Raw genomic sequence first — 17,685 nt, 5'->3', positions numbered from 1 at the left:
GCAGCCAAATTCCCCTCACAAAGTTGCAACTAACTCAGGTTCAACCCCACCATTCACATGCCTTAATTCCTGAATTAATCTGTGTTACTGTAAAACAGAAACTTCCTGTACACGTTTCCATAGGGAATGGAGGGGGAAAATCATGGGCAGCTTAGTCACATAGCTATTGTTGCAAAATTCCTCAGAGTCAGCTGAAGATACTTTTGACAAAAGCTTGGTCCAATGATATCTGCATGAGGGGTAAAAGGAGAAAGTAGGAGGAATTCCAACTTTGTTAAATGGAGAAAAATATATGATAACTAACAGTTGTTTATTACTACAGATTTCATTACATATTTTAATAAACAGGATATCGCACCATTGATCTTAGCTAATGAGAATGAACACTTTTACAAAAAGATTGAAATATGCTGTCGATACTATTGCTTTACACTTGTAAAAACATGCCTGAAATAATATATCACTGCCACAATATTGTAGATGCAAATTTTATTCATGTTCAAGTGGCTGTTTGCTGCAAAAATTAAGGAATTTGAGGATTCAATGCCAGGGCAAGTAAATAAAATAAGCAGAAGCATCATGATTAATACACTATAGTCATTCAAGCCCTTGAAAAGGTTTACAAAGTGCAGATTAGTCATACCATTTCTGCAGGAACACTAGGATCTGTATCCTCAACTGGAATTCTGGCAACTTCTCCTGTTAAAAGCAGAAACACAACAACAGTCCATCAAAAAAAGAAAAATTAGTAATCTACATAACATTACACAAAATGAGATGCCATAATTGTGAAACATATAATAAGAAAATCAATGCATACAATTTATGAACACTCCTTCAATGCAACATATTGGGATTGAACGCGTTATATTAATTTCACCCACTCGGTCTCAGGGGGTGGTGAGGGAAGCCAAAGACCTTACACACAGGTAGGGAAAAAAGATCCAAGAGAATGGATCCCTAATTTCTAAGGCCACTATTGCAGTAAAACTACTGGAGGATTGAAGCAGGCCTTCTAACTGACCTTGGGCTGGCCAGTGGTGCAACAAAAACTAGGAAAATACATAAATTAAAAATAACTATAACACAATTTTCATGGGTAAATGCAAGATCATCCTACTTTGGGCCCAAGAAAGTTAGATCAGAGTATTTTCTAAATGGAACAATGGAGGAGTAGAGATGTTTAAAGGTTCAATGACAGAAATCAGTGAAAGCAAGTGGAAAAGCAGAAAAGTAATTTAAAAGGTTAATGGAATGTTGACCTTTATCTCAAGAAAGCTGGAACACAAAGGATGGAAGTTCTGTTACAGCTATAACGAGATTTGGTTAGATGCTATCTAGAGTACTGCAGTCAGTTCTGGGCACCTCACTTCAGGAAGGATGTACTGGCCTTGGAGGGAGTACAGCACAGGCTCACCAGAATGATAATGGGGTGGTTGGGGTGGTGGGGGGTGGAGCAGGGGTGGTGTAAATGGATTAAATTATGAGAGCAGGCTGAATAAATGAGACTTGCATACCCTTGCGTTTAGCAGATTAAGGGGTGATCAAATTGTGATGTTTAAGTTAATTAATAGAATTGATAGGGTAGATAAAGATAAACTATTTCCTCTAGTGGGAAGTCCACAACAGGGGGTATTAACCTTTAAATTAGAGTTAGGCCATTCAGGAGTGATGTCAGGAAGTACTTCTTCATTCAAAGGGTAGTGGAAACCAAGAACTCTCTCTCCCAATAAGCTGTTGAGCTGGATCAATTGAACATTTTAAAACAGAGATTGATAAATTTTTGTTGGGCAAGGGTATTAAGGGATGAAAAACTAAGGCAGATTGATGGAGTTAAGATACAGATCACTCATGATCTAACTGAATGGCATAGATGCACAAGGAGTTGAATGACCTACTCTGTTTCTATGTTCCTTACCTAAACTCTAAGTTTAGGTAAGCTCTAAGACAAATTGCTTTGACCTAGGAATGGGTAGGAGAAAAACAAAATCAATTCCCAATCATCAAAGCTACTTATGTCAACATTTAGCAATGTGGCAATGATAGTAAGCAAAATTCCAAGATAAATAACTTTTAAAGACAAAATTCAGAGACTAAACTGCTTTAGAATCCCGTAATCACATCGACTATATAGTCTATCATGTTCAAATATAGGAGTTTCTACAGTTTTACTGGACACGGGGAAGGTGATGCCAATTCATGCCTCTCTTCTGAGTTTATTCTTCTGCCTTGCTCCAACCTCTGCATACATACATCAGATAGCTATTCAGGAGATAGGCCTGGGAGCATCTTGTCATGAAGGAATTGCAAGTAGGGGTGGGCCATGGAATCTGGCAGTAATTTGTCCCTGTGAATCTACATGTCAGCATGATGACATTTTGTATCACAACAAAAGCACAATGACATGACAGGTTGAAAGTGCACAGCCCGCCATATTGGTAAAGGCAGAAAAAGGGGGTGATCAGAGCCCACGCTTGAAATAGGCATTAGGTCCCTTTGATGAGCCAAAATTTCCAACATGAGTGATAAAGGTCTTGGTATTTGGCAACCATAAGACTATTGTTTTATAGTCTACACTGTAAAATGCTCTCCTTCTATAGATTTATGTAAATCTTTATGATTGTGTGTATTCTCACACTTTCACATGACTACTATCACCATAATGTTGACCCAATGCTTGCTCCTTAGGTTTTATTATGCCAAGTTTCCTCACTGAACCTAGCTGAACATAAATTTTAAGAAGTGTGGTTGGCATTTTCCATGATGAATGTATGATTGCTATTAATCATATGCTCTGCTTTCCTGCTATTCCTCTTGAATATTTAAATTCATCAGTCAGCTTTATATATTTATCATTAGTAACACGGCATTCATTCTTTGATTATTTGCAGACATTCAATGTTGATCTGGCATCTTTTTTTCTGCAGCTAGTGAGCGTTCTCCAACTGGAAGTAGAAGTTTGGGCACACCAAATATTCTTCCTGCTTTCATGAAAGCAACATCTATTTAGGAACAGCTACTTTGCATATTGCCCACTTTTGAGTCAATTGAATTGTTGTTCAAGCTTACAGTGCCAGATTTTCACACACAGGGATTGTATTAAAATTAGGAAGAGAGTAACCTCATATTGCCCACTCTTGAGTCAATTGAATTGTTGGTCAAGCTTACAGTGCCAGATTTTCACACACAGGGATTGTATTAAAATTAGGAAGAGAGTAATCTCATAAATATTATAGGGAAATAAACTTGCAGGGCTTTTGAGACTGACTGGATTGCTTTACAGAGAGCTGGTATGGCCTTGATAGGCCAGTGATCTCCTACCATGTTGTAATGATTTTGTGTCATTAAAGGGATCCTGCTTCCACCACAGATTCATTCACATTAGGCATGGCCTTTGCAAAACTAGGGCTTAAGACTTTTTCTACTAGTTTAAAATAAATCTGCTTAAAGCCTCTTTCAGGTATAACTGAACCAATGTCCATGAAGCAAATGCAAATATCTTTTCACGCTGCAACCTGAAGATCTCTGTGTTGCTTCATTTTTACACAAGGCTTTTGCAGTTCATCATATATGAAGAGAATGATGATTAATGCTCGCCCCGGGGTGATTCTGATGGTTTGACATTTCCATTTCTCTGAAAATAGAGGTTTGATAATATGTGTGGAGTTGTTCCACAGAATTATTTTATAAATCTTCTGCATGATTGATGTTGTGTTGTGCTGTCAGTTAGAGTAATGAATTAAAGCTTCAGGGCAAGACATTTGAGAACTCAGTGAGTACTGTGCTTACAACGTTACAAAAATTGCATCTACCAGCCACACTATTAAATGGGATTCAGCCACCTAGTTCCAGCACCTGATTGCAAGTATGCATCCTGTAGAAGTGTCTTAATTTTCAGAAAGTTTTAGCTTATTGAGAAGTGTAGGTGTCAGTGAGCAAATAAGCAGTTTAAACAAAAATAAAAAATATGAAAGTTTGAACTAAGAACAGGAAATGCTGAAAATATACACAGGGTCAGTCAGTGTATGAAAAGAAAAATATTTTAGGTAAAACTCATCAGAACTGTTTCATCTTTCCAGTGAGAGCTCCAGCTGTAATAGTGATCGTCCAATAATTCAGTCACTTTTACAGGATGCATACTTGTGCTCAGATATCACACACAGAAGTCTGAAGCCCTTGCAATAATATGTCTGATAGATGTTATTTTTGTAATGATACAATTGTCTTCTTCTTGGTAAACTATCTTCCTCTGAATTTCTCCTAGTTGTCTTCATTTTGACCTGGACATAATCATAATACTTGCTAACATTGATGTGTCAGAAGATTCCTCTAAATGGGAACAGAGGTAATATTGGAGAACAATAAAATGCCATTTCCCAGATTGTTGTTAATTGGATCATGTCACTGGATCATTCCCCAATCCCTTACCACTCATTTCTTAGAGAAACATAGAATAATACAGCACAGAAAGAGGCCAAAACAAAAATAAAAATACCTGGAAAAACTCAGCAGGTCTGGCAGCATCGGCGGAGAGGAACACAGTTAATGTTTCGAGTCCGTATGACTCTTCAACAGTTCTGCTGTTGTGAGTCATATGGACTCGAAACGTTAACTGTGTTCCTCTCCGCCGATGCTGCCAGACCTGCTGAGTTTTTCCAGGTATTTTTATTTTTGTTTTGGATTTCCAGCATCCACAGTTTTTTGCTTTTATTACAGAAAGAGGCCATTCTGTTTGGCTCCTTGGTGGAGTTATCCAATTAATACCACTCCCCTGCTCTTTCCCCACATCCCTGTTACTATTGAATCTACTTCCACCACCCCTCTAGGCAGTTCAGTTCAGACCACAACTCGCTGTGCAAATAAATGTTTCCTTATGTTGCCTCTGGTTCTATTATCAAGCACCTTGAATCTGTGTCCTCTGTTTACCAATTCTTCCGCCACTGGAAACAGTTTGTTCTTATTTATTATATCAAAACCATTCATGATTTTGAATACATCTATCAAAATTCCTCTTAAGTCTCTATGGTCTAAGATGAACAACCCCAGCTTTTCCACTTTCTCCACATAACCACAGTCCCTTATAGCTGGTACCATTCTAGTAAATCTGCACCCTGTTCAAGGCCTTGATATCCTTCCTAAAGTGTGGTGCCCAGAGTTGAGCACCATACTCCAGTTGATGCCTAACCAATATTTTATAAGGGTTTGGCATAACTTCCTTGCTTTTGCACCCTATGAATAAAGTCAAAGATCCATATGTAATTCCCAAGAATCATAAATAGGATCGTCCAGTTCTGATTAAATCTATTTTTCTATTCCATTTGTTGACTATCCTGCTGTCCTGGCTGCTCTGTTGATAGAGTTTTAAGGCCTTGCCTGTTGTAAACATTTTATCATTAGGGTTTCCAACCCTCCAGGGTTGGCCTGGAGTCTGCAGGAATTGAAGATCAATCTCCAGGATATTGCTGAGTGCAACCCTGGAGAAAAATCATCAGGACATTTAAAAATATATATTTTTGTCATTTTCTTTGAATATTTCTCTTTACCAGATATAAAAATATTGAAAATCGGGGGAAAGGCTGTTTGGCTCAATTAGGTATTGAGTCTTTTTTGCTTTCCAATTGGCATAGGAAGGCAGTACGTCACAAGGATGGATGTGTTGGTTGATTAATGGCTGGAGCATGGGGGCATACATTTAATCACAGTTGCCAACCCTATCTATCATAATGGCAAGAACTACATAGGACCAGATGTTAACTCATTGTCACAAGGCTAATGTAACACGTGAAAATAATGAAACTAATGCCTATGATAGTTGGACTATTTGATACTTCAAATTAAGAACCATTCTAATCAATAGTCTAAATGGCTTATGTATCTTAATCTAGGATTAATCCTATATAAACTGAACCTTTTAGAAGAAAAAATCTCCAGATGTGGGCAATGCTAGCAAGCTATATTTGTTGTCCATCCTGACTGCCCTGAGAATATGGTGGTGGTACTTTCTCATGAGCCACTGCAACCCTTCTAGTGATGGTGCTCACACAATGGTGAAGGCCAGGAAATTCCAGGATTTTGACCCAGTGATGAATCAATGGCAATATTTGTCCATGTCAGGCCTTCTGGCTTGAAGGAAATGGAATCCCCATGATCTTGCTGCTCTTGCCCTTGTTGGTGGTAGAGGTCACAGGCCTCTTTTGTGTTTTTGAAGTAAACTTGGTGACTTACTGCACTGCATTTTATAATTGTCACTGTGCACTGTTGGCAGAGGGTGAGAGTAGAATGGCAGGGAGCCAATCAAATTAATTACCCTGTCTTGTAAATTGTTGAGCTTTGAGTGTTGTGAAACTGCTGTTACTTAGGTAAGTGGTGATTGTTCCATTACACTTTTGATTTGAGTCTTTTATATGATGCAAAGACTTTAAGAGGTCAGGGGGTATATCACTCATCACAGGGTACCTAGGGCAGAATTTTCTGCCTGTCAGGCAGGCAGAGCAGGAGCGGCCGCAGGCGGGCGAGGACCCGATTGGCACCCATGATCGGGGCCGCGCCACCATTTTGCACGGGCGGTCTAATTAAGGCCCGCCCAGCGCATTTCCGACTCCCGTGAATAGTGGGAGTGTGCGGGCTACAGCAGGCGTGCACAGACCGCCGGGTCCAATGGCGACCCGGCAGTCTGTTTATAGTGTAATAGAACAATCATCACTTACCTAAATAACTGCAGTTTCACAACACTCAAAGCTCAGCAGTTTACAAGTCAGAGTAATTAATTTGATTGGCTCCCTGCCATTCTACTCTATCCTTGCCCTCTGCCAACAGTGCACAGTGACTATTATAGAATGCACTGCAGTAAGTCACCAAGTTTACTTCAAAAACACAAAAGAGGCCTGTGACCTCTACCACCAATAAGGCTGCTCACAATGGCCACTTCCAGGTCACACCGCAGGGGGTTGGTTGAGCAGGGCATGCTGGATGGAAGGGCAGAGTAGCAGGCCAGGCTGCAGGGTCTGCCACAGGAGCAGGGCAGGCCAGCGGGGTACCAATGTGCCCTTCGCCTTTCTGATGACTACCTTGCTGCCCTCCCCAAGGAGGTGGCAGCATGGCAGGAGGTGTTGGTCCCCCAGGGTGGGAGGAGGAGGCCCCCCTACATGACCAAACATGCCTGGGAGGAGGTGGCAGAGGTGGTGAGCTTCCACGACGTGGTGCGGCGCACCTGGATCCAGTGCCATAAGCGCTTCAACAATTTGTTGCGCTCTGGAAGGGTGAGTACCATGTTGGCATTGGGCATTTAACCCAGCAGGTAGCCTTAGCCTTTGAGGGTCCCCCCCACCACAAGTCTTACTGTCGTGACTGCATTGAATCATGTTGGGCATTTCTCGTATGCTGGGTAGGCAAGCAGATAGTGCCCACGCTTACTTCAGCCTGAGTAGTTCATGAGGAGATGAGTTCTCCTCCACACCATGTGTTGCTCTTAGTCGCACATGACTAGTCTGGGGGCAACCTGCAGGAGATGCAGCTAGGCGCATGCTCAGAACTCCAACACATGTCCTATTCACGGTGATAAGATTGTGGAAGAGGAGCCTCAAGGTCTCGTGGCCAAGAGCCATCTGCTGCCCTCGACGCTGCACGTAGTTGCGCCTCCTTGCTATGAGAGCTAAGACCGTGTGTTTTCTAAAGTGATGGACGCAGAATGTGTCCAAGATGGCCATTGCGGGGGGTTGGGGGCAGGCGTACTGTCTTTGTGATCAGCAGTAGTGGGGAGAGGAGGCACTGGAAGCCTGATATGGGCCACTGTGGTTGGGGTGTGGCGTGCGCGTGCAGAGTCCATGTGCAAATTGCCGCAATGAATGGTGATCTCTGTTTTTCAAGAGGAGAATGCTCACAATGCGTGGGAGCATTTGAGGACTGGAGGCGGCCAGGCCCAGCTCATGATGTTAAACCGTTTCGAGCAGGAGGCCCTGGAGCTTGAGAGGTGCCGTGTGCCCAGGTCAACTGGTGTCGGTGAGGCTGGGGTGGAACAGCCAGGTATTTGAGGCCAACAGTGACATCTGCTATGTCCTCCCAACATCCATAGCACTGATGATTGTTTGATTTGTTATTGTTGCAACATTGCTTGGTCACAGAGTGATAGAGTCAGAGGTGTGGATCATAGACAAAGGTCCCTCAGCCCTTCGAAGATGCGCGCGTCAAGCACCTTCCAAAGTTGCCTTATCCCATTTCCCACCACTATCCCCATGGCCTTGTATGCCATGGCATCGCAACTGCACATCCAAATACTTATTACATGTTAGGAGGGTTTCTGCATCCACCACCCTTTCAGGCAGTGCGTTCTACATTCCCAACACACTGTGTGTGCAAAAGTTGTTCATCACATCACCTGTCAACCTCATGCCCCTTCCCTTAAATCTATGCCACCTGGTTACTCATCCCTCCGCCAAGGGGAAAAGTTCCTTTCTGTCGACCCTATCTATGCCCCTCATTATGTTATAAACCTCAATAATGTCACCCCTCAATCTCCTCTGCTCCAGGGGAAATAACCCCAGTCTATGCTATGTCTCCTCATAAGTCAAACTCTCCAGGCCAGCCAGCATCCTGGTCAACGACCTCTGCACTCTCTCCACTCCGATCACATCCCTCCCGTGAAGCACATTTCACAACTGCACACAGAACTATAGCTGTGGCCTAGGCAGCATTTTCTGCACTTGGAACACGATCTCCCTGTTCCTATATTCTATTCCTCGGCTAATAAAGGCAAGTATGGCATTTACCTTCTTAAACACCTTATGTACCTGTCCTGCTACCTTACCAGGCCTGTCGACATGCACAGCAAAGTCCCTCTGATCCTCCTTACTTTCCACGGTCCTACCATTCCTCATGTATTCCCGTGCCTTGTTTCTCCTGCCCAAGTGCAGCACCTCACACTTATACACATAACATTCCATTTGGCATTCCTAAGGCCATCTGACCAGCCCGTCTGTATGCGCCTGTAATGTAAGGGTATCCTCTTGACTATTTGCCACCCTGCCAATAATCGTGTCCATAGGTCCTGGGAGGTTGAGCGCATAATGAGCCAGGGGGAAAGGGATGAAGTGTATCACTGTGTGCATGCTAACTGATCCACTGTCCTTGTTGTTAATTTCAGCATCATCAGAGCCTGTCCGCCAGGAGGAATTCCAGATGTCCTCTCTCACACCTGAGGGCCCTCAAGTATTACCTGCGACACACCATTTCTGCGAGGAAGACATCAGCGCAGATACTAGCACCTTGGTGGGCATTGCAACATCGGCTAGTGTCCCGGGGCACAGCGGAGATGGCACTTCACAATCGCTGGAGGAGCTGGCAGAGACAGAGAGTGCCGATTGGAGGACTACAGGGGACCAGGCACATGCTCAGTCGATGCGTGATGATGTGCCTCTGGAGTCGTCTGCGACGCAGCAGCTGCAGGAAATGCGGCCGGGTGTGCGGGAGCATCTGGGAGTGTTACATGAGACTATGCTTCGCTTGGTGTCTGTGGTGGAGGAGTCCACACGGAGCATCACTGATGCAATGAGCCTCATGGCAGAGCGTCATGCTTCCTCCTTAGAGAGAGTGGCGAATCTCGTGGAGAGGAGCCTCCAGGAGAACAAACAGGTTCTCCTGGGGTTACGCTTGGACCTACAGGCCCTCACAGCACCAGTGGCCACAGCTGGTCATTGCCAATGTGGGAGATGGTGTGGGTTTCAAGCTTCCCAGCTCATTGCCCATCCATCGACGGTGAGCAGGGAGGTCTGGGGCAACATCACGTCGGCGGAGCAGCTGCCTGTCGTATCTGCAGGCTCCTCTTGCTGCGCTCCGGATGAGAGCAGCAGCTGTTCCGCCCCTCTCCCAGTGACCGTTTCATCAGGCGAGGCTGCGACGACTGGGGAGATGCCAGCTGTGGATCTGGCAGATCCCTCCCAGGCGGGCCCAGCACAGGCTCCACGGGCCAGAGGACGACCGCCAAGGTCATTGAGGCCAACAGGACAGCAGTCAGCAGGCTGTCTCAGATGCCATTCTGAGCGATGTGGCGGCACCAAGACGTAGCACCCGTCATCATAAGCATAAGGCGCCTTAGGCACACCACAGGTTTCTCACTGGTGTTTTTGTGTTGGCCTTGAATTAGGGACTTATTATTTGTTTCTGCTTGAATAACATTTTGTTTTGACTTCGTGAGAACTTCTGATGGTGAAAATTAAAACCAGATGTGTTACCATGGCTGAGGGTGGCTCCTTTGTTCTGCATTTGTATGTTTTACATACATGTCATGAGTGTTTGAGTGGACATTGAAGTTTATGTCCAAAGCCCTTAGTTGCAGCTGATGACCTGGCAGTTTAGCACTTAAGTGGCGAGTATGGAAGCACCAGTCCTGCTGATCCATTTGTGTGGAGCTAGCTGAAGGTTCGTTGGATTAAAGTCTCCCAGGTGTCCCTGGCTCCTTGGTGTAGTCCCGGGTCAGCGTTTAGCCCCTCATCATTCCCCTGTGCTTCCTCATCCTCAGAATCAGTGCTGGATTCATCGTGTGCAGCTGCATCCACTGCGTTAACGTCTTCATCGTTCACTATGTCCCCCCTTTCCAGCGCAAGATTGTGGAGAGCACAGCATGCAACTACTATCACCGACACACGATCTGGGGGGTACTGGAGTGCGCCCCCGAGCGGTCCAGGCATCGGAAGCGCATCTTGAGAAGACCAATGGCTCTCTCCACCACAGCCCTTGTGGAGGCGTGGCTCCTATTGTATTGCTGCTCAGCTTCTGCTACTGGATGGCGGAGAGGCGTCATGAGCCACCTTCTGAGGGGATAGACCTCGTCACCCAGCAGCCATCCATCAAGCCGAGCCGGAGCACTGAAGAGCCCCGGCACCAGGGAGTGTCTGAGGATGTAGGTGTCATGGGAGCTGCCTGGGTACCTGGCACAGGCTTGTAGAATCAGCATCCTGTGGTCACACACGATCTGCACGTTCATGGAGTGGAATCCTTTCCTGTTGACAAAGGCACCAGGCTCACCTGCTGGTGCCTTGATGGCCACTTGTGCAGTCTATTGCACCCTGGACGCAGGGGAAGCCAGCTACGGCCGTGAAGCCTCTGGCTCGTTGTGCCTAGTTTGCCTGGTCCTAGTGGAAGTGGATGAAGGTCAATGCACGCCTGAACAGAGCGTTTGTGACCTACTTGACACAAGTGTGGACAGCTGATTGGGAGACATCGCAAAGATCACCCACCGAGCCCTGGAAAGAACCAGAGGCATAGAAGTTGAGGACAACTGTGACCATCAGAGCCACTGGCATGGGGTGTCCATCCACACAGTTAGGAGAGATCTCAGGGCCAATCATCTGACAGTTGACTGTCTCCCTTGACAGTCGGAGCCTCCTTTGGCACTGCACCTCAGTCATATTGAGGTAGCTGCTTTGTTGCCTGTATACCCTGGCAGCAGGATAGTGGCATCTTCTGCGGCCCCTACTGCTTTGGACTACCTCTTGGCCCTGCACCCCTTGTGCATGCACCTGTACTCCCAAAGGTGGCTCCCTTGGAGGCTGATTGTTCACTCCTGGCCTCCTCCTTATTCTATCCCTCCCTCCTCAGAGGAGCTGCCTCCAGTGGACATGTCAGAACCTATACCCAGGCTAAAGGGGGGCCTCTGGAAAGCTTCAGGCCCGATAAAGATTACTGACAGCAGAGTGCTGACCTGAAGGTTCAAAATACACAGAAAGCTGCTGGAATTCATTCTGAACTGCCACAGATCACACAGGCAAGTTTAAAAAACTTATAATACTCACAGACCAGATTGACAACCCCACTGAGCCCTCTTATCCCGCCCGTGGATGAGTTTGATTAAAAAGTCTCTTACCTGCCTGCTCGTTGCATCCGTGTGCTGACCCGAAGATCGCATGGGCGACTGAAAATCGACGTTGATTGACAATTTAAGGGCCTTAACTAGCCCGTTAATTAATGGCGGGCGTGTGTCGAACTTCATCATGCGCCCACCAGCGAAATATCGCAATGGCGCACGGTGACGTCAGGACACTCGCCCGATGTCACCGTGCGTCATTTTATGCACTGACGTGCAGGGCCTGCCCCCCCGCATGTCATGCAGAAAATTCTGCCCCTAGTTTCTGTCCTGATTCGTATAGACATGGTGTTAGTATGGCTGGCAGCTGTTCATCATTCTGCCATTCACACTTCCTCTAAACACATTCTTTCTTTCTTTACTTGTCTCATTACCACTCCCTTTGGCCTTGCACCACCAACATTTTTGTCATTTAATCTCTCCTGCCTCCCACCTTCACAGGCCATCTCTTTTGTTCTTTTTCTCACCCTCTCCCCTTTCACTTGCTTAAAACGATTACATTTCTAATTTTTCCCAGTTCTGATGAAAAGTCATTGATCTGAAACATTTAACTCTGTTCTCTCTCCACAGATGCTGCCTAACCCGCTAAGTATTTCCAGCATTTTGTTTTTATCTCTCCTGCACCTTCTTTAGAACTGATCCCTTTATATGGCATCTCCTTGTTCTTTCCACCAAAACATGAGTTTACAATTCTCTGCAGGAAATTCCATCTGCCACGAGTCTGCCAATTCCACCAATCTGTTTATGTCCCCTTGAAGTCTGTCACTATCCTCCTCATAACTCACAATACTTTGAAGTTTTGTGTCATCTGCAAATTTTGAAATTTTGCCCTGTACACCAAGTCTAGATCATTAATATACATCAGGAAAAGCAGTGTTCTTAGTACAGACTCCTGGGAAATTCTACTGAATACATTCCTCCAATTTGAAAAACAATGGCTGGGTTTTAATGTTTGCAGTGGGGAGCCCGTCCACTGGCTGAAAAGCTGGTAAGAACCCCACGTCAATCATTTTTAGGAGTTCCAACAGAATTTTATAACAATCTGTCACCTACGTGGGCTGTGTCATAAATCCTCTCAATCAAGTTAGTTAAACATGATTTGCCTTTACAAAATCCATGTATTAAATTAAGCCTGTTGCAGGGCAGAATCCTGCCCTCGAGAGCTGCTGGCTAATCAGAGGCTGGCAGCTCTCCAATCCCAACAACGCCACCAGGAGCAGGGTAACTGCTGGTACTGCACTGCGGCCTTCACCAGGGATGGATGATGGAACCCTGGGAAGAGGTTAGCTTGGTTGGGCTGGGGGTAACAGGGAGGGGAGTATTGACAAGAGGTAGGGGGAATCAATAGAAAGGGCAGATGCATGCTTGCCACACGCCCCTCCCCACTCTTCCTAATGCCGGGTCCCTCAATTGGGCACGGAGTGCCTGTGTCTGAGGGTTCTCTCCTCCCCCCTCCCCCCCCACCCCACTGCCCCCCACCCCCCACCACCCCCCCACCCCAAAACTGTAGGCTGCAGGTATATCTAACAGGGTTTGATTTGCGGCTGTCCCAGATGGCAAGTTCACTGACAGCCACTGGTTGAGTTCCAGCAGAAGTGGGATGAGGCCCTTAAGTGGCCACTTAAGGTCCTCAAATGGCCTCTAAATATGAAAATCCACCCTCCACCCTTGTTGCCTAGAGCATGATTGGGGGAGTTGGAAAGGTGCGGGTTCTCCACCCCGCACCTTCTGGCTGATCAAATGCCACCCCGAGCCTCCAAACTTGCCTTCGGGGGAGGCATTAAATCCCTCCCAACTGTTCACTACAATTCTCTACTTCCTGTCACTTAGCCAACTTTGCATCCATTGTCCATTTTATTCAATGAACTTCAAAATGGCTAACAAGCCCATTATGCGGCACTTTATTCAAATACCTTTTCTATTTCCGTGTACACCATATTGACTGTTGTAAGGTTGTTTGGTGTCTTACTAAGAGGTCTGGAGGCTTGAGTGGTTTATTGTTAACACACAACTATATACATATCTCCAAAGTAAAACCGACTTCTTTCAGACTCTCCCTATACCACTCTGCCGTCATTTTAAAAAAAAATTCATTCACGGGATGTGGGCTTTGCTGGCTGGGCCAGCATTTATTGCCCATCCCTAGTTGCCCTTGAGAAGGTGGTGGTGAGCTGCCTTCTTGAACCACTGCAGTCCATGTGGTGTTGGTACACCCACAGTGCTGTTAGGGAGTTCCATGGATTTTGACCCAGTGACAGCAGAGGAATGGCGATATATTTCCAAGTCTGGGTGGTGAGTGACTTGGAGGGGAACTTCCAGGTGGTGGTGTGCCAATCTATCTGCTGCCCTTGTCCTTCTGGATGGTAGTGGTTGTGGGTTTGGAAGGTGCGAAGGAACCTTGGTGAATTCCTGCAGAGCATCTTGTAGATGGTACACACTGCTGCTACTGTGCATCGGTGGTGGAGGGAGTGAATGTTTGATTATGTGGTGCCAATCAAGCTGGTGCTTTGTCCTGGCTGGTGTCAAGCTTCTTGAGTGCTGTGGGAGCTGCACTCATCCAGACAAGTGGGGAGTATTCCATTACACTCCTGACTTGAGTGAGAGAGAAAGAGAGCGAGATAGTGAGAGATAGAGAGACAGAGAGAGAATAGAGAGAGGGAAATATATGGGGAGAGACAGAGAGAAACAGAGAGAGAGAGAGATAGAAAGATTGAGAGAGAGATAGAGAGGGAGAGGTAGAGATAGAGAGAGAGATAGATAGTGAGAGGGAAAGATTGGGAGTGAGAGATAGACAGAGAGAGAGATAGACAGAGAGAGATAGACAGAGAGAGAGAGAGATGATGGTGGACAGGCTTTGGGGAGTCAGGAGGTGAGTTACATGTCACAGGATTCCTAGCCTCTGTCCTGCCACAGTATTTATAAGGCTAGTCCAGTTCAGTTTATGGTAACCCCCAGGATGTTGATAGTGGGGGATTCAGTAATAGTAATGCCGTTGAACGTCAAGGGGCGATGGTTAGATTCTCTCTTGTTGGAGATGGTCATTGCCTGGCACTTGTGCGAATGTTACTTGCCACTTGTCAGCCCAAGCCCGGATGTTGTCAAGGTCTTGCTGCATTTGGACAGGGACTGCTTCAGTATCTGAGGAGTCGCAAATGGTGTGGAACTTTGTGCAATCATTAGCAAACATCCCCACTTTTGACTTTATGATGGAAGAAAGGTCATTGATGAAGCAGCTGAAGATGGTTGGGCTGAGGACACTACACTGAGGAACTCCTGCAGTTATGCCCTGGAGCTGAGATGACTGACTTCCAACAACCACAACCATCTTCCTTTGCGCTAAGCATGACTCCAACCAGCAGAGAGTTTTCCCAATGGAGTCCCATCAACTCCAATTTTGCTAGGGTTCCTTGATGCCACACTTGGTCAAATGCAGCTTTGATGTCAAGGCAGTCACTCTCACTTCACCATGTGTTTCTCTACATACTGTGGCGGGGCATTGTTCTCCAGTCCAACATTAACCCTTGCTATACTGAACACTCATACTACATCAATTCCATCACCCTTATAAATCCTCTCTGTTATTTCATTAAAAAAACTCAAACTAGTTAAACACGATTTGTCTTTTACAAATCCATGCTGGCTTTCCTTTTTTAATCCATACTTGTCCAAGTGACTGGTTAATTTTGTCTCAGGTTATCTTAACTAAAAGCTTCCTATCACCGAGATTAAACTGCTTAGCATGTAGTTGCTGGACTTATCCTTACACCCTTTTTTGAACAAGTGTGTAACAAGTAATACTCAGAATGAGGGGAAAATTAAGATAATCACCAATGCTAATTTGTGAGTTGTTGGGTTGGTTGGGGGGGGGGGGGGGGGGGGGTGCTTGGGGGGAGGTTGAGGAGGTAAAATCTGGAAAATTATGCTTAACCCTTTTAGGTCACCTATATTTATACAAAAGGCCACATCGACCCCTACTTAGATGATCGGGTATCTAACTCTTGTATGAAGTGATCTCCTCCCCAGCGTAAAACAGGTCTTTTTGAATGTATACAATGAATCAGTGGTCACTGCACAAGCAGTCAATCTGTTCCACAAGTCTGCTATTCTTTGGGAAAAGAATCAATCACCTAATATCTGCCCTTACATAATTTGCAAATGTGACTTCTGGTCCTCCCTAATCTATTCAGTTGAAATAATTTGTCCAGGATGATCCATTCATTATTTTAAAAACCTTGATTAAATTGCACCCATCCATCCACCCTCATCCCAGATGTACACTTCTCTAAAGTATGTAGACTGGGGAACTAAAGTATTTTAAACTTGGAATCAATCTTGTGGCCCAATTCTGCACCTTTTCAAAAGCCGTAATATCGCCCACCATATTAGGAGACCAAAACTGGGCAGAATATTCCATATGTGGCTGAACCAAGGTCTTGGACAACTTCACTATTAGCTTCAATTCTGTTCCCGAGAGGGTGTATGTATATTTATTATTATATATGCCTATGTGCATAATACCACATTTTTCTAAGTTAAACATAATTTGCCAGAAATAGGCCTAATTCCCCAACACACTAAGATAAAAGCAAAAAACTGCGGATGCTGGAAATCCAAAACAAAAATAAAAATACCTGAAAAAACTCAGCAGGTCTGGCAGCATCTGCGGAGAGGAACACAGTTAACGTTTCGAGTCCGTATGACTCTTCAACAGAATTAAGTAAAAATAGAAGAGAGGTGAAATATAAGCTAGTTTAAGGGAAGGTGGGACAAGTAGAGCTGGATAGAGGGCCAGTGATAGGTGGAGATAGCCAAAAGATGTCATAGACAAAAGGACAAGAGGTGTTGAAGGTAGTGATATTATCTAAGGAATGTGCTAATTAAGAGTAGAAAGCAGGACAAGCAAGGTACAGATAGCCCTAGTGGGGGTGGGGTGGGGTGGGATGAAGCAATCGACAAAGGCTAAAAGGTAGAGATAAAACAATGGATGGAAATACATTTAAAAATAATGGAAATAGGTGGGAAAAGAAAAATCTATATAAATTATTGGAAAAAAAAAGGGGGGATCGGAAAGGGGGTGGGGATGGAGGACAGAGTTCATGATCTAAAATTGTTGAACTCAGCATTCAGTCCGGAAGGCTGTAAAGTGCCTAGTCGGAAGATGAGGTGCTGTTCCTCCAGTTTGCGTTGAGCTTCACTGGAACAATGCAGCAGGCCAAGGACGGACATGTGGACATGAGAGCAGGGTGGAGTGTTGAAATGGCAAGCGACAGGGAGGTCTGGGTAATGCTTGTGGACAGACCGAAGGTGTTCTGCAAAGCGGTCACCCAGTCTGCGTTTGGTCTCTCCAAACACTCCTTTCAAGTGAAGCAGCATTTCACTTGCACTTCCCTCAATTTAGTATACTGTATTCGTTGCTCCCAATGCGGTTTCCTCTACATTGGAGAGACCAAACGCAGACTGGGTGACCGCTTTGCAGAACACCTTTGGTCTGTCCACAAGCATTACCCAGACCTCCCTGTCGCTTGCCATTTCAACACTCCACCCTGCTCTCATGCCCGTCCTTGGCCTGCTGCATTGTTCCAGTGAAGCTGAACACAAACTGGAGGAACAGCACCTCATCTTCCGACTAGGCACTTTACAGCCTTCCGGACTGAATATTGAGTTCAACAATTTTAGATCATGAACTCTCTCCTCCATCCCCACCCCCTTTCCGATTCCCCCCTTTTTTCAAATAATTTATATAGATTTTTCTTTTCCCACCTATTTCCATTACTTTTAAATGTATTTCCATCCATTGTTTTATCTCTACCTTTTAGCCTTTGTCGATT

General features: G+C 45.2%; 1 protein-coding gene across 3 annotated transcripts in view; it reads right to left on the bottom strand.

Moving 5' to 3' along the window:
- The window catches only part of edaradd (EDAR-associated death domain), an 85,864-nt gene that overhangs the window by 18,806 nt on the left and 49,373 nt on the right, over window positions 1-17,685 (bottom strand). For all 3 annotated transcript variants that reach the window (XM_078557327.1, XM_078557329.1, XM_078557328.1), the window contains exon 2: window positions 644-699. In XM_078557327.1, coding sequence (XP_078413453.1) covers window positions 644-699 — 56 coding nt within the window. The remainder of the gene's footprint in view (window positions 1-643; window positions 700-17,685) is intronic.

The sequence above is a fragment of the Cetorhinus maximus genome, chromosome 14 (genome assembly GCF_964194155.1).
Source record: "Cetorhinus maximus chromosome 14, sCetMax3.hap1.1, whole genome shotgun sequence".
Classification (NCBI taxonomy): domain Eukaryota; kingdom Metazoa; phylum Chordata; class Chondrichthyes; order Lamniformes; family Cetorhinidae; genus Cetorhinus; species Cetorhinus maximus.
The sequence above is the reverse complement of the archived record's forward strand: the minus strand, read 5'-3'. Positions and strand labels throughout refer to the sequence as shown.